The following is a 25,657-nucleotide window of genomic DNA, read 5'->3' as shown; positions in this document are numbered from 1 at the left end:
TTTTTGTCCAAATGACAACTGATTCCAGAAAACTGGTGACAATTTTATAAAAGAAAATACAGTTCCATGTTTTACCTTGTGGTCAGACTCGACAACCACTCGGCCATACAGGTACTGGCGAAACCGTTTGCACCCAAAAAGCACTGCATACAGCTTTTCCATATGAGCATAGTTTTCTTCAGTCTCATTCAGTGCTTTGGATGTGTATGCAACTGGTTTCTCTTCCTGGAGCAGCACGGCTCCTAATCCGCATTTTGATGCGTCGACCTGCAGCTTAACATCCTTTGTGTGGTCGAAGTATGCAAGTACGGGGCCAGTTTCAATTCAATTAAATTTAATTAAATTAAATTAAATTTTATTTGTATAGCGTCTAATACAACAGATGTTGTCTCTAGGATCTTTCCAGAGACCCAGAACATGAACATAAACCCTGCCCTGAGCAATTATTACATAAACAATGGCAGGTAAAAAACTCCCCTAATGGGAGAAAAACATTAAGCCAAACAGTGGCAAGAAAAACTCCCCTTTAGGAGGGAAGAAACCTGGACCAGGACCTGGATCATAAGGGGGGACCCTCCTGCCGAAGGCAAGACTGGGGAGTCGGGGACGTCAGCAGCACACAGCAGGCAGGTGGAAGCAGCAGCGGGATGACCGGGGGGGGTCTTTTAATAGTTTTTAATAGTTGTCTGAAGGGAGCTGTGGTCTCTGAGAGTCTGGGGGCAAACCTGGATAAGTAGGTGACCATGCTAAGTATGGTTTCCAGCTCTGCCTTGCTGTGGGGGGGGGGGGGGGGGGCTTTCCTTGATCCTTTGATCCTTAGATCCTTAGGTTCATCCTTAACCTTGTTAGGGTCAGGTTGGATGCCTTCTCTTGTCAGTCTGTGACCAAAATACTGTAGCTCACCTCAGAAACACATATAATGCTCTTGTCCTCGTTGAGCTTTATCCCCCTCTCTCTAGACCAGGGGTCGTATGCAGCTCTTTCATCCTTATACTGCGGCTCCGAGTGGCTTGGGAAAATAAATTACAAAAAAAAAAACAACTAAGTATTTAATTGAAGTGTATTTTATTTGTGTTAGTTCTTTAATATTTTAGTTCTAAATTGGAAGATTATTGTGATCTTGACATATTACAACAAATATGTTTTATTGTTTTTCGTCGCTCAAAATAAACGCCATACTCGCGAAAGCCGGTATTGTGGCAGGGTGGAGGAGCTGCAGCCACTTAGGCTGATGGGACACAGGTGTGTCCCGTCAACCTCTCCACCCTGCCTGCCTTATAAGGCAGGGCTGGACAGCAGCAAGGGGGTCGGAGGAGCTGCTGCTGACACTGGGAAGCTGCTGCGTCTGTGGGAAAGGTGCTTGTGCACGTGTGGTGGTGATCTTGTTTAATAAAGGGTTCAGCACTAAACTCTGTGTCCTCTCTATCCTGTCGGTCGGGCCCCCGTAGCACTCGCCCTGCTACACTGGCACCCAGGAGGGAGGCACGGAGCGGGCCCTGGAGGCGCTCGCCCAATGTGGCCGCGGAGCGACCCAGACCTGCCCCACGCCTGAGGTTTGCCGCGGCAGCACGGGAGGAGTTGGCGGCGCCGCAGCTGACAGGCCGGGAGGCAGAAGCTGCGGGCCGCCAAGCGACGGCTCCCGAGACGGTGGGACCCCCGGAGCGGCCCACCCCGGCACCACGCCTGAGGTTTGCCGTGGCAGCGCTGGTGGCGCTGCAGCCGACCGGCCGGGAGGCAGTGGCTGCAGGCCGCCAGGTGACGGCTCCTGAGATGGAGTCGGAGGCGGAGTCGGAGGCGGAGTCGGAGGCGGAGTCGGAGGCAGAGGCAGAGTCGGAGGCGGCTGTGGAGGTGGAGGCGGACCAGCAGCCGGAGCAGGGCTGCGTCAAGGAGGAGGCGGTCCTGGACGCACCAGTTTCAGGGCAGTGCGGCGTGACGGAGGAGGCGGTCCTGGAGGTGGACCAGAAGCCGGCGCGGGGCCGTGTCACGGAGGACGCGGTCCTGGAGGCGGTCCTGGAGGCGGACCAGCAGCCGGCGCGGGGCTGCGTCATGGAGGAGGGGGTGGTCCTGGACGCACCATCTGGCCCGAGGCCATCATCGGCCCGGTCCCGAGAGTGGCGTTCTCGGCGGTCGGCCCGTCGCCGAGGACGACCCCCCGACCATTCCCGCTGGTCGACCGGACGCCGAGGGCGGCCTCCCGACGGGTCCCGGCCAGGAAGGCCCGGGGCGCAGTCGGCGGTTCCGGGCTTCCTCTCCCGCTCCGAGGGGGCGGGGGGGTGGGGAGTTGGCTTGGACGGACCCCGGCGCGAGTTTGGCGTTGGGGGTGTGTGGCAGGGTGGAGGAGCTGCAGCCACTCAGGCTGATGGGACACAGGTGTGTCCCGTCAACCTCTCCACCCTGCTTGCCTTATAAGGCAGGGCTGGACAGCAGCAAGGGGGTCGGAGGAGCTGCTGCTGACACTGGGAAGCTGCTGCGTCTGTGGGAAAGGTGTTTGTGCACGTGTGGCGGTGATCTTGTTTAATAAAGGGTTCTGCACTAAACTCCCTGTCCTCTCTATCCTGTCGGACGGGCTCCCGTAGCACTCGCCCTGCTACAGGTATACCCGCCAAAACGCCATCCATTCGTCGCGACCTTGAACCCCAGCAAGGCCAAGTATGGAGAAATGTAAGAAAAGAAAAATATCTGAAGAAAATGGAACATTCAATGATGCCTCGGCAGATTCATCTGCATTTAGCTCTGATGAGTGGCCTACCAGTAGGCCTAATTTGTGGAGAAAAACTGTCTAACAATAAACGGTCAAATGTCGCAAGACATTTCAACAATACACAGAGCCTTTGCTGAAAAATATCCAGAGGGAAAAGAGAGAAAAAAAGATGTTTGGGAACTGATGCGGAAGGCTAATCTGACGAAAAATCACTTCAAGAAGTGGGTGAAGTCTGCAAATTCAACTACACATGCAAGTTTGTGGCCGCTCAGGAAATAGTCAGGCATGGGAAACCGTTCACAGATGGAGATTATATGAAACAATCATTCCTTAAGATTTCAGAACACCTATTCGCGGACTTTAAAAACAAGCATGAAATTGTGCAGAAAATCAGAGAGATGCCTCTCTCTGCGAAGACTGTCAAAGACAGAACCATAAAAATGGCCAAAAATATCACAAAACAGCAAATTAAAGACATCAATTCAGCTGCAGCGTACTCAATCGCCTGTGATGAGTCCAAAGACAAAAGTGACGTTGAACAAATAGCGCTGTTCTGCCGATATGTGAACTCTGCTGGACCACAGGAAGAAATGGTTTAGCTGATACCACTAAAAGGCCAGACACGGGGGGAGGACATCTGTGAGGCTGCGCTTGATTGTTTACGAGCCAAAGAAATAAAGACAACCCACCTAGTGATTTCGGCTTTCTCCCGGTTGTCGTCGGCAGCGCCGCCGGCACCCTTGCTTCCGGCGCACACTTCGTCCGCCCCATCTGTTGGCATCCCGGCGGCCGGGGGCGCCGGTGCCGGAGGCGGGCCCATCGTGCATCAAGGAGGCCGCTCCATTCGTGGTGACTTCAACGACGCTGTTCCAGTGCCCTTCCTCCGCGTCTGCTCCTGCCGCGGCAGCGGGCACGCCCACCCCGCCCGGCCCCCCGCCTGCGCCGCCCAGCTTCGCGGAGGCTGGGCGAGTATCTCTCTGCACCTATTGGCATTCCCGCTCTGGAAGTGGCGCTTCGCAGTCGCCCCAGTCCGTGCTTCGTTGAGTTCCTCGTTAGAGGGTTCAGTGAAAGTTTCCACCCCGGCATTATCTCACTTTCGTCCTCATCTTTCGAATGCAAAAATCTACCGTCCGCCATAAACAAGCCGGAATCAGTCGATCGCTCGCTCGCCAAGGAAGTTAAGGAAGGCTTCATGATCGGCCCGTTCACTCATCCCCCCTTTCCGAACTTTCGAATAAGCCCTCTCGGCATTGCAACCGGGAAATACTCAGGAAAGAAACGTATCATCATCGATCTTCAGCGCCTCACGGCAGTTCCATTCCAAGCATCAATAGCCTGATTCCGAGCGAAGACTTCTCCCTTCACTACGCCACCATCGATCACGCCATCGCCCTCATTAAACTCACCGGGAAAAGGTCGTGGCTCTCAAGCGGATATCACCAGCGCTTTCAAGGTTCTCCCCATTCACCCAGACTTCCGGCAATACTTCGGCGTCCGCTGGCGAGGTGCATACTACTTGCGTCAGGCTCACCTTCGGCTGCAAGAGCAGCCCCTAACTTTTCGACACCTTATCAGAGGCCCTCTGCTGGATCCTCTCCAACAACCACGGCATTCCTTCCTCGTTCATCTCTTGAATGATTTCCTCATTGTTACCCCTCTCTCATCGCCACCCGCTTCCGGCCTGGTCACCCTGACTTCCGTTTTCTCCGAACTCGGGGTTCCATTGTCCGCTGAGAAAACGGTGGGCCCCTCCACTTCCCTCGAATTCCTTGGTATCACTCTCGATACGGATCTGTTTCAGGCTTCTCTTCCAACCCGAAAAGCTCAACCGAATCGGTCTTCTTATTTCCAATTTCCTCTTAGCCCCAGGCTGCACCAAACGCCAACTCCTCTCCCTCCTGGGCCACCTCAATTTTGCCATGCGCATTATTCCCCAAGGGCGGGCCTTCATCTCCCACTTGCCGTCCATCGTTTCCGCGTTCCATCTCTCTTGTCTCCCATCTCCCCAGACAACTCGAGCCGTGCCAAGCTTCGTTTGTGGCTCAACCTCCTTGCCACCTTGAAGGGGATCACTTTCTTTTATGATGACCAACTGGCTCACCCCCACGACATCAATCTATACACCGATGCTGCTCCTTCACCATCGCTTCCGTCATATACTCTCCTTATCTGGCATCTCTCCCACGCACTACTCCGGTCACTCCTTAGCATCGGAGCCGCCACTTCAGCCTCCCACAACGTATCCCAGAGCACCTCATACAGCTCATGGGCCGATGGTCCTCCCAAACTATCATCGCTACAATCGCTTAGATCTTAGCGACCTCAGATCCGCTCAGTCTCATCTCCTTAAATAATCCACGGTTTTGGGGGTTCGTCGTTGCCCGGGCGCTGCGGCGGATTCCCTACCAACTTCCCCACAACGCATCGACCGATCCATAGATCATCATCGTCATTGTCATCGTCATCGCCATTATCATCACCATCGTCATCGTCTTCGTATCAAAAAATCATTTAAATGTATCCTGTTGATGGCGTGGTCCTTGCTAGTGATGAGGCATTCCAGGCCCCTGCGGGGACACGACGCCGCCTTGCGGATGGCTCCTGAACTCATGTCCCCCTTAGGGCATTGACATGCAATCTCAGTTCCTGAGGACCCCTGCCGGGGCGACGACTTGCCGGCAGCGCATTGTCTATTCAGTGCCTCTAGACATTGTCACTCCAGCCCCCCCGCAGAGACAAAACCATATATGGATTTCCTGACGAAAGATCACACCTTTGACTGTCTCTCACTGACCTGTTATTTCTGTTGTTTGTTCTTGTATAAAAAGCTTGTTACAAAATCACTTGAGGTCAGCATTTCAACCAGACCCCTGGTCTGTGTCGACGTTGCTCACCGCCGGCTGAATAAACTCATAAAACCACCAGCGGACTTCTGAACTGGTTTGATAAATTCCCCAACACTAGTGAATTGGAGCTTAACCAGCGAATTTCAGGAGCAGGACCACGCCTCAACCACGCCTCTTCCGGCACCACGCCTCTTCCGGCATACCTTCAAATACTAACCTAAACCTCAGTTCCTCTTCGCTCTCGTTCTCTGCACCCCTCCCCCCACCCCTTTTCTCTTCTCCTTCTTCCCTCTCTTTCTCTACCTCATAGATTCCTAGGGGGTTCGTTGTTGCCCGGGCGCTGCGGCGGATTCCCTACCAGCTTCCCCACAACGCATCGACCGATCCATAGATCATCATCGTCATTGTCTTAGTCATCGCCATTATCATCACCATCGTCATAGTCATCTTCGTATCAATAAATCATTTAAAAGTATCCTGTTGATGGTGTGGTCCTTGCTAGTGAAACGGTCAAATCATAAAGTTCGGTGTCCTCATCACTTTAATTTCTACAACAAATCCTGCCTTGAAGTCGGGCCAATTGCAAGACTTTTGTACGCCTTCAAGCTTTGCTTTGTGTATTTCCCCGGAGTAGAAATTAAGTACATATAAATATCAGGAAACTGGATTCGTGTCCAAATATTAATGTCCATGGACCACTGGTTCTTGGTAACTGTACCAAATATTAATGTCCATGGACCACTGGTTCTTCAGGTAACTGTACCAAATATTAATGTCCATGGACCACTGGTTCTTGGTAACTGTACCAAATATTAATGTCCATGGACCACTGGTTCTTGGTAACTGTACCAAATATTAATGTCCATGGACCACTGGTTCTTGGTAACTGTACCAAATATTAATGTCCATGGACCACTGGTTCTTGGTAACTGTACCAAATATTAATGTCCATGGACCACTGGTTCTTCAGGTAACTGTACCAAATATTAATGTCCATGGACCACTGGTTCTTGGTAACTGTACCAAATATTAATGTCCATGGACCACTGGTTCTTGGTAACTGTACCAAATATTAATGTCCATGGACCACTGGTTCTTGGTAACTGTACCAAATATTAATGTCCATGGACCACTGGTTCTTCAGGTAACTGTACCAAATATTAATGTCCATGGACCACTGGTTCTTGGTAACTGTACCAAATATTAATGTCCATGGACCACTGGTTCTTGGTAACTGTACCAAATATTAATGTCCATGGACCACTGGTTCTTGGGGTAACTGTACGGGTCACTGTCAAGTGAAACTGACTTTAATTTAAGCTGATAATCAGCTGTTATCCCGTCTTCTCCACTAGTTGCTGATGTTTTTCCACTCAGTGAGTAAGGGGGCTGGTCCAGTGGGGAAGTGACGTCCATGCAGACCCTCTATTGAGAGGAGTTCAAGGCAGATGCTTGAGCTCCATCTCCACATGCTGAATTTTGAAACAATTCTCATGAAAGAAGAGTTTTGCCATAAAGTAGTGAGTGTGAAGGGCGCTGCGTGATAATCTGAGGTGTGATGAATCATGGTCATAATGGTCTTCATGTAAGTGCCACCTAACTTTACAGCACATATAAATGTAATAAATATGATTACAGCATCATATCTGGACTTGTTCCAGTTGATTCAAAGGTTTTACTGATACATACCTGCTTAGTATTCACAAACTTTATTTTGTCAGCGTTCAGCTGCTGAAGTTCTAATGACAGACGTCGGGAGACAGAACAGGACTGGCTTTATTAACAGTTTCAACACTAGTAAAATAGTTGCTGGACAAGCAGGATGAATTCACTTGCGTCCACAGAAAATCATTTGAACACTTCATGACAGACCTTTACAATAAATAATCCTGAATATCTGCAGAGAGACAGTTTGAAGATGATGAAGCTGAAATGTTACACTATGGCAAACAAATCATAATTAAATGCAATTTATCTCAGAGAAATTCATTCACAGGTGATGAAAAACCCGTCTAACATCTCCAGGTTCAGCAGAAGCTTTGACTGCACGGCCCACGTCCACCCTGGTGCGTTAAGACTAGACGTTATTGCTGCTGGAGTTTTCCCCCTCATCTGTCCGGCCTACACGGAGCTCATCATTAACCCCAACAAACGGCCGGTACGACGGCTGGAGCCGTTTCTGTTCACTCATGCAGCTCCAACTATTTAGGATTTTATGTGTGAACAGGAACGTCTTTGATTAGGAAAAGGTTTGCAAAACAAAAGCAGTGATACTCCAACTCAGAGGAAGGTTTATTCTTCACAATCATTTACCCTTTTAATAGTTTAGATCCAGCTTTTCCAGGTAGCAGTCTGCAGCAGCTTGACGGGCTCAAAGCTGTTTGGAAACCGCAGATTTTAAAACAATAATGTAACGTCAGAACTTTAATGTGGCTGCATTTCAAATCTAAGACAGTGAAAAGTCAGGCCCACCTCCCCTTCCCTTCTAGCTATTAATCTGCCCAAACTAAACGCAAAAATATGTGATTGTGCAGAGGGGGAGCACCTGCTGCTTTTAGGCTTTTGGACTTTTCCCAAACAAAAAATATGTCATATCTTTTAAGCAAAACTGAATAAAGTTCTGTGAAAGCGGCTGCAGACCTGGGACCTGCAGCGGATGGAAATGCTTCACAGCAGCACACCTAAAACAAACAGCTCTAGTGTCTCTAACCTGCTGGACAAATGTCCAACCCCCAACATCTTAAACACATATTAACGGACCGTCGGCTGCAAAGCTCAGGATCAGATGATGAGACGGAACCGTTAGCCTAAACTTTATCATTTTAAACATGCCTGGTTCCAAGAGCAGGAGAAGAAAGCGGTGAGTCCTGGAGCCGGCGTGCTCGTGGCTGCTGCGTGTCCGGTCTTCAGGAGGTCCAGCGCCACCACGCCACCTTCATGCGGTCCCACACGGCGTCTATGGAGTCGAACGCTGGCCGCACGTCCAGGATGGAGAACTGGTACGTGTCTTTGTTGACTTCTCCATCGTAGTAGTCGATGACGTAGCGGACCTCCCTCCCACAGCGGTCGATGATCCAGTCGTGGCGGTCGAAGGGCAGCTCGTAGCTGCGGAGACACTCAGTTACTACCTGTTACCCATCTGTTACCACCTGTTACCCATCAGTTACTACCCGTTACCCATCAGTTACTACCTGTTACCCATCTGTTACTACCTGTTACCCATCTGTTACCACCTGTTACCCATCAGTTACTACCTGTTACCCATCTGTTACCACCTGTTACCCATCAGTTACCACCTGTTACCCATCAGTTACTACCCGTTACCCATCAGTTACTACCTGTTACCCATCTGTTACTACCTGTTACCCATCTGTTACCACCTGTTACCCATCAGTTACCACCTTTTACCCATCAGTTACCCATCAGTTACTACCTGTTACCCATCTGTTACCACCTGTTACCCATCAGTTACTACCTGTTACCCATCTGTTACCACCTGTTACCCATCAGTTACCACCTGTTACCCATCAGTTACTACCCGTTACCCATCAGTTACTACCCGTTACCCATCAGTTACTACCTGTTACCCATCAGTTACTACCTGTTACCCATCTGTTACTACCCGTTACCCATCAGTTACTACCTGTTACCCATCAGTTACTACCTGTTACCCATCTGTTACCACCCGTTACCCATCAGTTACTACCTGTTACCCATCTGTTACTACCTGTTACCCATCAGTTACTACCTGTTACCCATCAGTTACTACCTGTTACCCATCTGTTACTACCCGTTACCCATCAGTTACTACCTGTTACCCATCAGTTACTACCTGTTACCCATCTGTTACTACCTGTTACCCATCAGTTACTACCTGTTACCCATCAGTTACTACCTGTTACCCATCAGTTACTACCCGTTACCCATCTGTTACTACCCGTTACCCATCAGTTACCACCCGTTACCCATCAGTTACTACCTGTTACCCATCTGTTACTACCTGTTACCCATCTGTTACTACCTGTTACCCATCAGTTACTACCCGTTACCCATCAGTTACTACCTGTTACCCATCTGTTACTACCCGTTACCCATCAGTTACTACCCGTTACCCATCAGTTACTACCTGTTACCCATCAGTTACTACCTGTTACCCATCAGTTACTACCTGTTACCCATCTGTTACCACCCGTTACCCATCAGTTACTACCTGTTACCCATCAGTTACTACCTGTTACCCATCTGTTACTACCTGTTACCCATCTGTTACTACCTGTTACCCATCAGTTACTACCTGTTACCCATCAGTTACTACCTGTTACCCATCAGTTACTACCTGTTACCCATCTGTTACTACCCGTTACCCATCAGTTACTACCCGTTACCCATCAGTTACTACCTGTTACCCATCAGTTACTACCTGTTACCCATCTGTTACCACCCGTTACCCATCAGTTACTACCTGTTACCCATCTGTTACTACCTGTTACCCATCTGTTACTACCTGTTACCCATCAGTTACTACCCGTTACCCATCAGTTACTACCTGTTACCCATCTGTTACTACCCGTTACCCATCTGTTACTACCTGTTACCCATCTGTTACTACCTGTTACCCATCAGTTACTACCTGTTACCCATCTGTTACTACCTGTTACCCATCAGTTACTACCCGTTACCCATCAGTTACTACCCGTTACCCATCAGTTACTACCTGTTACCCATCTGTTACTACCCGTTACCCATCTGTTACTACCTGTTACCCATCTGTTACTACCTGTTACCCATCTGTTACCACCCGTTACCCATCAGTTACTACCTGTTACCCATCTGTTACCACCTGTTACCCATCTGTTACTACGTGTTACCCATCAGTTACTACCTGTTACCCATCTGTTACCACCCGTTACCCATCTGTTACTACCCGTTACCCATCAGTTACTACCTGTTACCCATCAGTTACTACCTGTTACCCATCAGTTACTACCTGTTACCCATCAGTTACCACCTGTTACCCATCTGTTACTACCCGTTACCCATCTGTTACTACCTGTTACCCATCAGTTACTACCTGTTACCCATCTGTTACCACCCGTTACCCATCAGTTACTACCTGTTACCCATCAGTTACTACCTGTTACCCATCAGTTACTACCCGTTACCCATCTGTTACCACCCGTTACCCATCAGTTACTACCTGTTACCCATCAGTTACTACCTGTTACCCATCAGTTACTACCCGTTACCCATCAGTTACTACCCGTTACCCATCAGTTACTACCCGTTACCCATCTGTTACCACCCGTTACCCATCAGTTACTACCTGTTACCCATCAGTTACTACCTGTTACCCATCTGTTACTACCCGTTACCCATCTGTTACTACCTGTTACCCATCTGTTACTACCTGTTACCCATCAGTTACTACCTGTTACCCATCTGTTACTACCCGTTACCCATCTGTTACCACCTGTTACCCATCAGTTACCCATCTGTTACCACCTGTTACCCATCAGTTACTACCCGTTACCCATCAGTTACTAGCCGTTACCCATCTGTTACCACCTGTTACCCATCAGTTACTACCTGTTACCCATCAGTTACTACCCGTTACCCATCAGTTACTACCCGTTACCTATCTGTTACCTATCTGTTACTACCACTTACTGAGACCTGGCACACAATTCTCCTCAGTGAGAAGTTTAATTCATCTTTAATTCAGAATTAAAATTAAATCCCATTGAAAATTAGTAAAAATTACCATGTAAAACACTTAATTCTGAATGAAAATGGCCATTCAGAATTAACCTTAATTCCGAAGTAAGTGGCTGGTTTATTCTGATTTTAAATCCGAATAGAATAATTCCGTGATCATGTATCCACTCATTCCGCTTTAAATGAATTCCGGTCTTTCTTTCTGCTCGTTCCCTCGTCCGTCTGTCTCCATGACACTTATATTCCACGCTGGGCTGGTTTTCCAAACAAAGTTTCAAGATGGCAGCACGCAATAAACGCTGGTCAAGAGCAGAGACCATTTATTTAAGAAATAGTAGGGGTGTAACAATATATCGTGCCACGGAATTTAGCGATACAAAAACGTCACGATATGTGTCGTGGAGGTGACAAACTGTATCTGATATTGGGTTATTAATATTAATCTATTGTGTTGACTAGTAACGACCGCGCCTCGACCCGCGGACCAAAATCTTCCTCCGCTCAGAAGAAACTAGTACCGTTTTGGTCCCGATCACGGGACTCTTGCAGGGTTTTGAGCTCTGAACTTTTACTGATGTAAGGCTGGTGTAGAGTTAAGCCCTACCTTATTAAATTAAACCTTTTTGGGTTGCTGAGTAGGATAAACACGGGGAAACTTCTGCTGAGTTCCAGTGTACTTTAATGTCCCTCAACAGTGTAGGATTTTAGAACATCAACACAGCACCTAGTGCCGTACTGTGGCGTATCACTCCGCCCAATCTAAAACAGACTAATCACCGGGACGGCTCTCACCCCATCCAGTGGCGGAGTCGGGCCCGGGGCGAGAACTCTTTGGCCTTCCCTCCGAACCTCTTCAGCATGGGTCCACAGGGACAATCGCTGCAGGGACACGAGGACACATGGATCAGCATCAGCCCCGGAGGAGCTGCAGCTGCAGCACCGTGGTGTGTGAGTGCTGCAGCTGCAGCACCGTGGTGTGTGAGTGCTGCAGCTGCAGCACCGTGGTGTGTGTGTGCTGCAGCTCCGTGGTGTGTGTGTGCTGCAGCTGCAGCACCGTGGTGTGTGTGTGCTGCAGCACCGTGGTGTGTGTGTGCTGTAGCTGCAGCACCGTGTTGTGTGTGTGCTGCAGCTGCAGCACCGTGTTGTGTGTGTGCTGCAGCTGCAGCACCGTGGTGTGTGTGTGCTGCAGCTGCAGCACCGTGGTGTGTGTGTGCTGCAGCTGCAGCACCGTGGTGTGTGTGTGCTGCAGCTGCAGCACCGTGGTGTGTGTGTGCTGCAGCTGCAGCACCGTGGTGTGTGTGTGCTGTAGCTGCAGCACCGTGGTGTGTGTGTGCTGCAGCTGCAGCACCGTGGTGTGTGTGTGCTGCAGCTGCAGCACCGTGGTGTGTGTGTGCTGCAGCTGCAGCACCGTGGTGTGTGTGTGCTGCAGCTGCAGCACTGTGGTGTGTGTGCTGCAGCTGCAGCACCGTGGTGTGTGAGTGCTGCAGCACCGTGGTGTGTGTCTGCTGCAGCACCGTGGTGTGTATGTGCTGCAGCTGCAGCACCGTGGTGTGTGTCTGCTGCAGCTGCAGCACCGTGGTGTGTATGTGCTGCAGCTGCAGCACCGTGGTGTGTATGTGCTGCAGCACCGTGGTGTGTGTGTGCTGCAGCTGCAGCACTGTGGTGTGTGTGCTGCAGCTGCAGCACCGTGGTGTGTGAGTGCTGCAGCACCGTGGTGTGTGTCTGCTGCAGCACCGTGGTGTGTATGTGCTGCAGCTGCAGCACCGTGGTGTGTGTCTGCTGCAGCTGCAGCACCGTGGTGTGTATGTGCTGCAGCTGCAGCACCGTGGTGTGTATGTGCTGCAGCTGCAGCACCGTGGTGTGTATGTGCTGCAGCACCGTGGTGTGTGAGTGCTGCAGCACCTTGGTGTGTGAGTGCTGCAGCACCGTGGTGTGTGTCTGCTGCAGCTGCAGCACCGTGGTGTGTGTCTGCTGGGTTACCGTGCGTGCAGGGCCTCCCACTTCAGGATCTCCTGCCAGGCCTGCTCGTTGTTCTTGTTGTGGATCTTAATGATGTTGCTCATGTCATGAGGAGCCAGGTCGTCATCACGCCACCGCCACCTGCAGAGCAGACACACCCTTAACGGTACGTTACGTGGTATCTTCAACGGTTCAAAAGTTATGCTCATGGGACATAATTGTTATAATAAAACTCTCTGTAAAACATAGTCTTACAAAAACATGTGTAAAATACTCATTTTTTGTGGTATTCTTATCAAATTTAAACTTGCACCAGATAAGGCTTCAGGCTGTGTCTCAGTGTGTTTTAAAACCAATAAGTCACAGATTCACTAATCTGCAGACATCTGATTACAAAACACATTTCCGGCTGAAATAAAAACCTTCTATTTCAGTGTGTTCAAACTGTGATTACTGAATTATAGTAGCAGTTACAGTGATTCTGACAGTTGGGGGAAGAACTTCAGAGTGTTACCTTTCAAAAGAGACCAGAACCATCCATGAACCTCAAACGGTTCAAGAACAGCTTTACATTTACTTTGGGTAGAACTTGGATAGGCGTTTTGGGCGACTTTTACAAGTGCGGGAATAAATTAAGGCTGAATTATGGTTCTGTGTTAAACCTACGCCGTAGGGTACGCGGCTACGCACGAGTCTCTCCGTAGCTACGCCGTAGCCTGACCTGCTCCTCCCAAAACATGGAACTACGACCCAACGCAGACGAGAGGGCTGTGATTGGTTCGCTTGGTAGCAACGCATTTCCAGTTCTTGAAGCAGTTGTGAACTTTCAGCGCTCTTTTTATATACCGTATTTTCGCGACCATAAGGCGCACACTTTTTTTTTTTTTTTTTTTTTTTTTAAATGTGCCGGGCGTCTTATGAAACGGTGTGCCGTGTCTATTACCTGAATTACGGTAATGTAAGGCCGCCCACCATGAGAACGGTAAAAAGAGACGGGGGCGGGTGAAGCCTTGAGTTGCGACGTGAATGAGACCATCCACTGAGCTGTTTAATGCGTAAACAGAAGATGAAAACTTTTAAGGATTTGCTTGATGTGTAAAGTGAAATAAAATACAATCAAACTAAGTTTTGCTCCGCTCTATTTAAATAAGCACACTTGTGTGTGTGTTCTGCAGCGCGCGTGTGCTTTGCATGTCGGGAACCGATGCACCTGCCGTGGGTTTGCGGGTCCGATCGCCGCATCCCCGGGGCAGATCCGGCTGAAATGCCGGTGCTCTTTCCCCGGGAGTCCCTGCTACCAGTGCAGGCGGGCTCCTCCGGTCCCGGCCGGTCGGAACCGGTCACTTTCCCCGGTTAAAGCCGCGTGATGCGCGCTGCTGCAGCCCGACTTCCTGGTTCCCCAAGCGGTCCAATCGACCTGGTTCCCGGCCGCTTTGCGAGAAGGGATTTCTGGGGTCTGTCTCAGGTCGGATCAGCTTCACCCTCCGAGATTTGCAGCCAAATCTGTCGGTTACAAACCCGGTACCGGATCCCGACATGCGCGTGTGTGTATTTCGCGGCGCGAAACACACACATTCTTATTTATGTGGCGCTTGCCTGGCGCAGCTGATGGACAGAAACTGTATGGTGATTTTTAAAAGAAAAACTTTGAAGAAATGTACGTTTCCAGCCGGAGTCATTATAAGGACGAATGAAAAGGGGTGTCTGGATGAAGGGATGATGATCAAGTAGCTGAGACAGGTCTGGAAATTCGGACTGGCGCAGCTGAATTAGCGGAGCTTGTGTCGGATACAACCCGGTACCGGCTCCCCGACAGCGCGTGTGTGAGCGGGACCAGCGCGGGGGGGGGGGGGGCGGACCGGGACCCGGTCCAGCGCGAGGGAGCGGACGGGGAGCGGACCCGGTCCAGCGCGGGGGACGCGGGACCCGGGACCACCGCGGTCGGGATCCGCAGCACAACGGGGTATGAAAAGTTTATTTAGGTCCTACGTGCTTGCCTGCCACGCTGATGGACAGAAACTGCCGCCGATGGTGATTTTTAAAAGAAAAGCATTGCCTAAACAGACTTTTCCAGCCAGAGTGAAATGAAAAGGGCTGGATGGATGAGGAGATGATCAGTGGCTGAGACAGGTTTATGTGCAGAGACCCGTGGTTTTTTTAAATTCTTTAATGCAGAAACAGAATATGAACCTTTGAAGGGTTTTATTGATGTGAAAAGTGAAATAAAATATCAAACTAAGTTTTGCTTCCGCTCTATTTTTAGCGTGTGTGTGTTTTTTTTAGCGCGTGTGTGTGCAGCTCCGGCGCCTTTTGGGTCGGTGCGCCGTATGTGTGTTTTAAAACCAAAAATGACACACAAAACTGAGGGTGCGCCTTTCCACACAGTGCGCCATATGGTCGCGAAAATACGGTAGGTAATATAAGTTGTAAAAACAATATCCCATGCATACTTACACACACTTATTTTTTTGTCTTTATTCTTTATTATTTATATATTGCATTATTAGTTTGCCATCACTTTTGTGTAGTTATACTTTTTGTTTTTGTATGTTAATCTTGTGTTCTTTATAACACATGAAATGTTAATAACTTCGGTGGAGCTTCAAATAAGCCCGTTGGGTTTTTTGCCTCTTCCTGCACCTATAGTATTTATATTTGATATTTCCTGTATTTTTAAAACTGTGCAAAACAATAAACTAAAACTAAACCTCTTTGATTCACTGTGACCGGAAAAACCTGAAGCTAAACAAAGTATCAACTAGTGCTCTGGGGGGGTTTTGTTGGAGTGACAGAGAAGTCCGAAGGTTCACGACGTCGTCACGGCGTAGGCTCTGGTTGGTTTAACGCAGAACCTTAAATCAGGATTTACACGGCAGTTCTGCTGTAGCTGAGCACGGTGGGCGGGGGCCGCGGTAGAGGGCTGCATGGTGATCGGGTCCTGCCGGGTCCCGTGGGACCCAACGCAAGTCTGGCGGTAGCGGGAGGTTTGAACTTTACTGTGAGTGGGAACAGGCGGCTAAAAAAACACTGCAGGATCGGGATGTAGTCTAGTGTCAAGATGGAAATCAATGACGTGGAAAATAAACCTCAAACAAGGTCTTTACAAAACACAGACAAAGCAAGTCAGATATTTGGAGAAACTGCGTTTAGTGTCTGTGGAGCATCTTGGAAGAGAGACGCACGGGATTGGAACCAGCAGTCGGTCAGCAGCATTTTCTTCCTCCAAGTGATTCATTTGTTAAATTAATTTGTTTCATTCGTTAACTTTGTCTATTTTATGTTATTTATTAGTGTTATTTGAGCCACTCACAGCTACTCTCGTTATAACCTCAATCACATAATTGATGCGTGTACGAAAGGTGAAATAGCTCGTGACAATGATGGATTTGCATCTAACTTTCAGTCAGGTGACCTATGAACTGTCAATCATCCATCAAGCTCCACAATGATCATGTTAACATTAAATCAGATAGATTTGTCCAGGACAACATTACTCCTGCGGGACGGGAGAAGACACTAAATCAATGCTTCTCTATTATTGTGGGGGCATGAATTCTCAGAGTTTTGCAGAAGCGGGCAGGAGTGATGAGAAATTCAGCGGGAACGGGATGAAAAAAACAGTCTGGCAGGAATCTAGAGCGCGGTGCACGTGGAGACGGCTGGTCCTGCCGTTGGTCTGGTGTGAAGTGGACCAACCTCAGCTGAGCCACATTCCCTCCTTCCCCACCACTTACATTTAAACAAAAGTGTTTGTTCAAATGTTGTTCACTGTCTAGGATGTTACTGATGCATCTTGGTAGCTCTTCCACATGCTAACAACTTGCTGGCTCTCCCATAGACATATAGACGCCCCATCGAGCGCTGAACGCCATATTGAATGTTCAAGACTGCGCTGTAAACTAATAAGTAAGTGGACTTATTTTCATAAAGCGCCTTTCTACAAAGAAATGTACGTTTTACCTCTCATTTATTCATTCACACACGCACTAATATACTTGGGAAACAGTTAGGCACCAAATATTCATTCATTCATTCATTCATTATCTATACCCGCTTTATCCCTTGCGGGGTCACGGGGGTCTGCTGGAGCCTATCGCAGCTCATTTTAGGTGAGAGGCAGGGGTTACACCCTGGACAGGTCACCAGTCCATCACAGGGCCACAGGGCACCAAATATAATATATTTAATTTTCTCAGATGGCAAAAATAAGAACTTTATTGATCCCACATAGGAGTAATTCATGTTATATCAGCTATAGAGAACAAGGTAGTGCCGAAAAACAATATATATCCCCCTCACAAAAATAAGAAAAATAGAGAAACATATTTTCTCATCAACAAAACATATTTAAAATTTTTCAAGTAACAAAATAACATATTTGAACCATTTTTCAGACAACAAAATAACATTTGAACCATTTTTCAGACAATAAAATAACATGTTTTAAAGTTCTTATTTTTGCCATCTGAGAAAATTAAATATATTATATTTGGTGCCTAACTGTTTCCCAAGTATATTAGTGCGTGTGTGGATGAATAAATGAGACGTAAAATGTACATTTCTTTGTAGAAAGGTGCTTTATGAAAATAAGTCCATTAACTTGTATTAGTTTACAGCGCAGTCTTGAACATCCAATATGGCGGAGACGTTGACGTATGGCAGCAGCTCGGTGGAGCGGATACATATATATGTCTATGGGCTCTCCCTCCTGCTGTGTTGCATTTGTTTGAGCGTAAACGCTTGGACCTTCCCCGTTCCCCGCCGTGTTGCTGCGTCCCCCCCCCGCTACAGGAACGGTAGCCCTTAGCAACGTGGCGTTGACCCGGCAGAGCAAACCCACCCTTTCCGCAGCATGGCGTTCCAGAACATCTGCTCGGACGGGTAGACCCAGTTCTTCTCTGCGCCGTGACGGGGGATGTTGGACTCCTCTCTGGACACGGACAGGTGGAAGGGCTGGTCTGGAGCCGGCGTTTGGTTGGGAGGAGGCATCTGTGCACACGGAGGAAACAAACATGACACACATGAGCTCGGGGGGAGATGCAAACAGGACAGACCAGAACTAAACAGTTAGCACAGTGTGACTTTGAGAAGTCTTTTTGCCCAGAAGAAAAAAAGACAGACAACACTATGTTCTTCTCTCGATCTGCGGGCTTTAGAGGAAAAAGACGCCACAGAGCGAGTCAGGATGCAGCGGCTCAGAAGAGCCGTGGAATAAGCACCAGTCACAATCTGTCCTACTGTACTTATTGTATTTCCCAGAATGAATGAATGAATGAATGAATGAATGAATGTATTTATTTTGGTCGTTTTTTCAATATTGTTTACATGTGTCCTACATTAAACAAAACAATAATTATAATAATAATAATATGCATCAACTGAAAGCCTGAGCTTATTTTGTCCTCCTTCTACATTAATAAGATAATAAGATAAAAGAAGAAAAAAAATGAGAAAGAAGTAAAATAGATATAATAGTAATAATGATAATTATAACAGTAACAGCAACAACTAAATATCTAAATATCTAAATCTAGCGTTTTGGCTCCCTGCTGCTGTGGGCTGAGCGGTGTCCTCCTGCTCACAGATGTCCCTGGTGGTTGTTTGGCTACACTGCAGCCTCTGGTGCCCCCCCTCCTCCCCCCTCGAACAAGAGACATGATTCACACGTGAGATCACGTGAGAATCATGCGTGAGTGGCGTCGCATGAAACTCCGACCATCTGTAGGTGTTATCTACATTGTGCATACATTTCAAATCAAGCCTGTGACACCACAGCACTGCTGTGGAACAGAACGTTTTGGTTTTTCATGTCAAAAGGCAGAGATCAATTCCCACTTGACTCTCTCTGCCGTCCCTCATCTGTCTTTAAAGCCAGATAGCTACCATATTTGCTGGATCAATGTCGCTCTTCACGCCTGCTGCTTTCATGGGACACTCCACAAACTCGTAGGCCCGGTCCTGGTGGACCGGACCCGGCTCTGCTCTGTGCATGGGACACTCTGACGGTGGAGACGCTGCAGGAGATGACGGACCAGGATTAACATACACAATCCGTTAGAACAGCTTTCTGCTAAATATAAGTCCAAGGAAATGGCAGATATTGAAACAAACTCTGCTAACCGTAGTTGCATAAGTAATTAGTCATAACCAGTACTGGAGTTGAGGGGGGATGAGGGGGGGTGAGGGGGGATGGCATCTCCCCTGAAATAAAAACGGTCCAAATCATCCCCCCTGAAATAAAAACAGTCCAAATCATCCCCCCTGTAAAACTGCCATCCCTCCTTTCCATCCCTTATGTCATTTCATCAATGAATGTGGTTTTACTGCTATTTCAACATTTAGAGTCATCACCAGAAAAATAACTTATTTGACAATTTTCACCTGTTTCAAGTAAATTTTCACTTGAAATAAGTAGAAAAATCTGCCAATGGGAAGATTTATCTTCTTATTACAAGCAAAAAAATCTTGTTCCACTGGCAGATTTTTCTACTTATTTCAAGTGAAAATCTAATTGAAACAGGTGAAAATTGTTGTTTTTTCCACTGATGAGTCTTGTTTTAAGTGTAATGAGATTATTTCACTAAAATGAGACATTTTAACTAGAAATAAGACAAATATTCTTGTTAAGATTGTGAGTTTTTGCAGTGATCCATTTTACTTATCCTGTGAAGGACAGAGTCATATTGATAAGTTCAGAAAAGTGTTTTTTATTGTTGTGTTTTGATGTATTTGATGTAAGTCCAGTGGATATTTAAAGCTTACAGAAGGCTGCATTTAACTGCTGCTATGTCATTCCTGCAGGATTTCTGCAGGTGTTTTGGTCACTGCTATTATCTGTAATATATTATATTATTTGAAATCAGCACAAATTATCTGTCCCCATATGATAAAATCCACCATCCCCCTGATACTGGAGTACTGGTCATAATAGCAACAATAGAAAAGGGACATGAACACTCAGACACCTACCGTTGGCGGGCTTGGCCTGATGCATGGGGCACTCTGCAGGAGGAGACGCTGAGGAAACAACACCAGAGTGGGTGAACACATGAACATGGAGGAGGAATCAGCCCCTAGTTTAGGATCATTTCAAGTGAATCACCTCCCAGTTACCAGATTTCCACCCAATAGAGGCACTTGGCCATTTGCATCATAGACGTGCAACAGTTGTACGATGGCGTCCTCCTAAATGACAACCTTGGCCTCTGGTGAATATTTATATATCTATATCTGTACAGATAATGGTTAATGATATGTACATCCGCCCCGTAACGATACAGGCGTCACGGTTCGGGCGGCGGCGGCAGCAGAATGGAGCGTGTGGTGTTGGAAGAGGCACCAGCTTTGTTTAAATCACGTGAATAAGTTGAAAAAGAGAATGAAAAAGACGTGTGTGCAACAACTTATTCGTTTAAAGCACTTATTTGTATAGAACAATTCAACACAAGGTGATTCAAAGTGCTTTACATCAACATTAAAAGCAGCAAGACACAATTAAACATTAAGTAACAAATAAAATGAAATAAAATGATAAGAAAAGAGATAAAATAATAAAAAGCACAAGTTGTTAATAAGTAAGGGCAGTAGAGTACAGCAGGTTCATCTCATTCTTACAATGGCAAGAATGACGTTTCTATACGGTCAAAACGTACAAAGACCGGGTCAATACGGAGGTGCGTACCGAACCGTGACTTTGACTACCGCTACACCCCTGGTGGCTACCAATGGAAACCATCTGCTTTCTCACAGAAGTGACAGAGGCTTCTCTTGAGACCTGAGCAGGCAGGACACCTGAACACGATTACTGATCATACTGCATAGGAATGGGCCATATTTTACCCTTCACCATATACCGTCAAAAAGATTCCCCACGGTAAGAATTTGTCATCTCGCGGTAAAAACAATTGATTGATTTATGGTTCTGTTAAATCTGAATTTAGATTTAACAGAACCATAAATCAGGCTTAACAAACTGAGATCTGAGAGCGAGGAGCTCGTTGTTAAACAAACTTTTATTTATTTGTCCTGTTTCTTTATTCATCAGGTTGTATTTTTTCTACTTTGTGATTTTATAAGCTAAGAAAACTTGAAGGACAATGTAGGGCTGGGCGATATGGACCAAAAGTCATATCTCGATATTTTCTAGCTAAATGGCGATACACGATATATATCTCGATATTTTTTCTGTGCCTTAATTGGGGTTTCCCCCAAAGCATTATAGCATAGCATCTCTGTTAGCATCTCTGTTAGCTTCATTTTTTTCTGAGGCAAACCCTTAAAAAAACAGTCAGTTTTAATACAAAGCCTCGTGCCAAATGTCACACAGGTTCCTTTATTAACAGAGGTCTGCACAATATCAACATGTATAAAACAAATGAAATAAAAATAAACTGCTGCATATATAGAATAAAAATGCTTCTTGAATAAAATTAAACAAATATCCCTTTCCTGCATAACAATTAAATTAAAATACACTGTAATTAATACAATGTAGACAGTAAGAGGCAGACTTTTCCACTGAGGTTGACAGTTGTGCAAATAACAAAACATTTGTGCAAATCTCAAATAAAACATTCAAGTCAATTTGTCACAAAATAAGCTATATCAAAATCAAAAAAAAAAAAAAAAAACTTTTTTTTTTTTTTAGAAATCGATATAAACGATATTGTCTCATACCATATCGCGTTTGAAAATATATCGATATATATTGAAATCTCGATATATCGCCCAGCCCTAGGACAATGGTACTTTTGCTGTTTGCACTGTTATCCCACTGTTTGAATGCAGTTTGAATAAATGTTGAATCTGTTCTTACATTTCAAACTTGTTTCATTTGAGTCATTACAGTTTTGCAGTACAGGTGTACTAATTTAATTGGTTTTTATTAATTCAATTTAATTGGTGTAGTTTAGTAGCATTTAGTATCTTTTAGAGCAGTGTTTTGGGGGCTCCAAAGACTGAATGTGGTGATAGATTTATAGTTAAAAAGGTGGAGTTTTTTTTAATCATCATTTTTATCGTTATTGGGATAAATGCCAGAAATGATGGTGATAAATCTTTTAGTCCATACCGCCCATCCCTAGTACTGCAGCTCACCTTTGGGCTGGGCTTCCTGGTGCATGGGACAGCCTGGAGGAATGGCCGTTGCCATGGTTTCTGCAGCGACTGTAGGAGCAGCCGGGGTGGACAGAGAGGCTCCCATCCTGCCCTCCTGACCTGACGAGGAAACAACACGGTCAACCAGGGCTGGAACTAAACACTATTCTGATCGTCCAGTAGACGCCAAATATTGAAATTATTAGCAGACTAACCGGATTAGGAATCTTAGAATTATTAAATGGCTCTTTTTAGCACTCGGATTTTAAATTTTGCATGAGGCTGTTTGAATGATATGCCAATTAAAAATAAAAGACAAGAGACATGGACACTTCATTGAAAAATTCATCTTTTAATGACATTTGCTGCGGTGTTGCATAGGCCGCCTGCTACTGCACATGTGCAGCTCTCAGCAGAGGTAAGACGGGAGGAAGATGCCTTACTCTGTTGAAAGTTTCCTTTTGCCAACAATAGTCCACATTTAAATTCGTTGCCGACTATTTTTATTCTCAATTTTTTGCGCCCCTACATGTGATTTATAAGGTGTGTAGCTTTCTATCAACAGAATCCCTTCTTGAAGTATTACTTCTCACGTTTGGAGTCAAACGCTTAAAGGCTTACAAGTTTAGAGTCAAACACTTCAAGGCTTACACTTAAAGGCGTTTGGCTTAAGGTTTTTCTCCCACTTGGAGAGTTTTTACCTGCCATTGTTTATGTAATAATTGCTCGGGGGTTTATGTTCATGTTCTGGGTCTCTGGAAAGATCCTAGAGACAACTTTTGTTGTAAAAATTGAAGGACAGTTTCAGTTTGGGAGAGTGACGGACTGATGGGGTTGTGTTATGTCAAAGCTGTTTCTACTGTTACTCACTTCAGCCACCCAAATCTATGTTGAAAAAGGAAAAAATAAAGAAAAAAGAAAATCACACTCCATCTCCTTTAATCTTGGTCTGTGATGAACTTGTTTCTGACCAGGAGTTGAGCAGTTTTGTCCAAATGAGGACATTCATTCATGCTGCAAACATGTCAACTACATAACTGCTGCAAACATGTCAACTACATAACTGCTGCAAACATGTCAACTACATAACTGCTGCAAACATGTCAACTACATAACTGCTGCAAACATGTCAACTACATAACTGCTGCAAACATGTCAACTACATAACTGCTGCAAACATGTCAACTACATAACTGCTGCAAACATGTCAACTACATAACTGCTGCAAACATGTCAACTACATAACTGCTGCAAACATGTCAACTACATAACTGCTGCAAACATGTCAACTACATAACTGCTGCAAACATGTCAACTACATAACTGCTGCAAACATGTCAACTACATAACTGCTGCAAACATGTCAACTACATAACTGCTGCAAACATGTCAACTACATAACTGCTGCAAACATGTCAACTACATAACTGCTGCATCCAACAGTTTTCCAACAACTACAAACCTGTGGTCTTATCAACACATTCACAACCTTTATTCACATCAGTCACATATTATAGGATGTTGCTGAGGAGACAGGAGGCAAAAAACAGGTAGTCTTTACAGAACACACAGTATCCACCTGGACTAACATGATGGATGTCCCTCAGGTCCAGCTGAGGGACATCATGTTAGTCCATCATCAGGTAACTGATGATGGACTAACATGATGTCCCTCAGGTCCCTCACATCGCAGGACACCCAGGTACACCTGGACATCAGGTAACTGATGAAAACATCAAGGTGTCTTACAATAAAGTGGCTGATAAAGTTGCATATAATAAACCCTAAGCTGCGAACATATATCTAATGTAAATGACATGTGTGATGAAATGATACAGTTGTGGTATTGTTTTTAACAAGAGTTAACATTAAAGTAGATTTTGTAACTGTTTCCATCAGCCTGAATCGTTAGCCGCGCTAGCCGTTAGCTCCCATGTGGACGTCGTCCTCGTTACCGTCAGGTCTGCAGGAGTGTGTGTGTTCTCAGGCGCTTCGGTTCGTTAGTAAGATACAAATACACACATACACGGACAGAAAAGCCACTAACCTGAGAGATTCCAGTCAGATCCTCCGGTGTCCGCAGGGACTGGTCAATGTCAACGTGCAGGACGGGGTTGTACAACTACGTCCTCCTGACGTCACCGCCTACGTCATCACGCAAAACCACGGATCCGGCTCTTCTTCTTCTTCTTCTAATATAATGTGTATATATAATGTAAGGTGCATACCGCCACCTACTGAGCCGGAGTATGTAGGACAGGATCTAGTTGTCTATAGCTTTACATTCAATTATCTAATTAATAATAATAATAATGAAAAGAGAAAAAACTCTAAACAAACAAACAAACAAAGAATAAAATAAAAATAAAACAAATAAACCGCTATATACTCACTATATCGTGTAAAACAAGCCAGTGTTTCTTAGAAACTCTATGACCCGTCTCTGTGTCTCCCACACCTTATCACCCTTAGTTCCCTTAGTTCCCAGTATCCCTGTCATATTCCACTCACCCACCTCTCCCACCCTGTCTTTCAACCTGGTCCTTTCTTTGATATATTTAGTACATTGCATAATTACATGTTCAGTGTTTTCTGTTTTCTTACATACATTACAAAGGTCTGAATTTACTTTTCCCAATAAAAATAAAGTTTTATTTAGTCCAATGTGATCAAATCTTAATCTTGTTAAGACTACCCCCTCTCTTCTACTTATTCCCTTGATACTCTGAGCTCTGACTGTGTTGTATTCTATAATAAGTTCTGCCATTACTGTCCAAGTCCCACTTCTTCTGCCAAAATTCAGATATTTTCTTTTTGATTATTGCTTTAGCTTTGCCTTTTCCAAATGCAATATCAGTGCTTATTGCTGTTTTTGCCACTTTATCTGCACATTCGTTTCCTTGTATTCCCACATGAGCAGGTACCAGCAGGTACCTCTGAATCCTGACCAGACACTGAAGAACTTCATACAGCAAATCTTCCCTGAGTGACTTGGTAGTGTTAGCTCAGTAGCTGCTGCAGAGTCTACACACATCACCACTCTGTCTGGTCTGACTTCCTCCACCCACTGAAGCCCAAAAATAACTGCCATCGTCTCTGCTGAATACACTGAAAGTTGATCACTTATCCTATTGCTCAGTTTAATTTTGAAAAGTGGGATGTAAACTCCTGTACCAACACAATCGTTTTGATATTTTGAGCCATCAGTGAATATCTGTAAAAACTTGTAAAAATGATTCTTTATGTACGGCTTTGCACACTGTCCTATTTCCCTTTCCATCCAATCCTTCTTTAGGTTCATAATACTAAAATCAACTTTGACTTTAGGGAAAAACCATGG

The 25,657-nt window shown here is 46.1% G+C and overlaps 1 protein-coding gene across 1 annotated transcript; it reads right to left on the bottom strand.

The window, feature by feature from the left end:
* Positions 1–7,305: 7,305 nt before the first annotated feature.
* Positions 7,306–24,487, bottom strand: LOC133423292 (holocytochrome c-type synthase). The gene is made up of 8 exons (XM_061713470.1): positions 24,365–24,487; positions 22,318–22,437; positions 20,191–20,238; positions 19,105–19,235; positions 18,062–18,210; positions 13,243–13,362; positions 12,055–12,141; positions 7,306–8,652 (listed from the first exon to the last, which is right to left on the bottom strand). Exons 2-8 carry the CDS (start codon positions 22,421–22,423, stop codon positions 8,454–8,456), a joined length of 840 nt encoding a protein of 279 aa, XP_061569454.1. The 5' UTR covers positions 22,424–22,437; positions 24,365–24,487; the 3' UTR covers positions 7,306–8,453.
* Positions 24,488–25,657: the final 1,170 nt, after the last annotated feature.

The sequence above is a fragment of the Cololabis saira genome, chromosome 22, assembly GCF_033807715.1.
Source record: "Cololabis saira isolate AMF1-May2022 chromosome 22, fColSai1.1, whole genome shotgun sequence".
Taxonomy (NCBI): Eukaryota; Metazoa; Chordata; class Actinopteri; order Beloniformes; family Belonidae; genus Cololabis; species Cololabis saira.
Note: the sequence above shows the minus strand (reverse complement) of the source record. Positions and strands in the feature narration are given on the sequence as shown.

Bases quoted from the DNA above. Each gene is read 5' to 3' on its own strand.
- LOC133423292 (XM_061713470.1), bottom strand. From the start codon at position 22,423: ATGGGAGCCTCTCTGTCCACCCCGGCTGCTCCTACAGTCGCTGCAGAA. The intron at 13,363-18,061 runs GTGGGTTTGCTC...TCTGCTCTGCAG, and splicing joins AACGCCATGCTGCGGAAAGG to GTGGCGGTGGCGTGATGACG. The intron at 8,653-12,054 runs GTGAGAGCCGTC...GTGTCTCCGCAG, and splicing joins CGACTCCGCCACTGGATGGG to CTACGAGCTGCCCTTCGACC.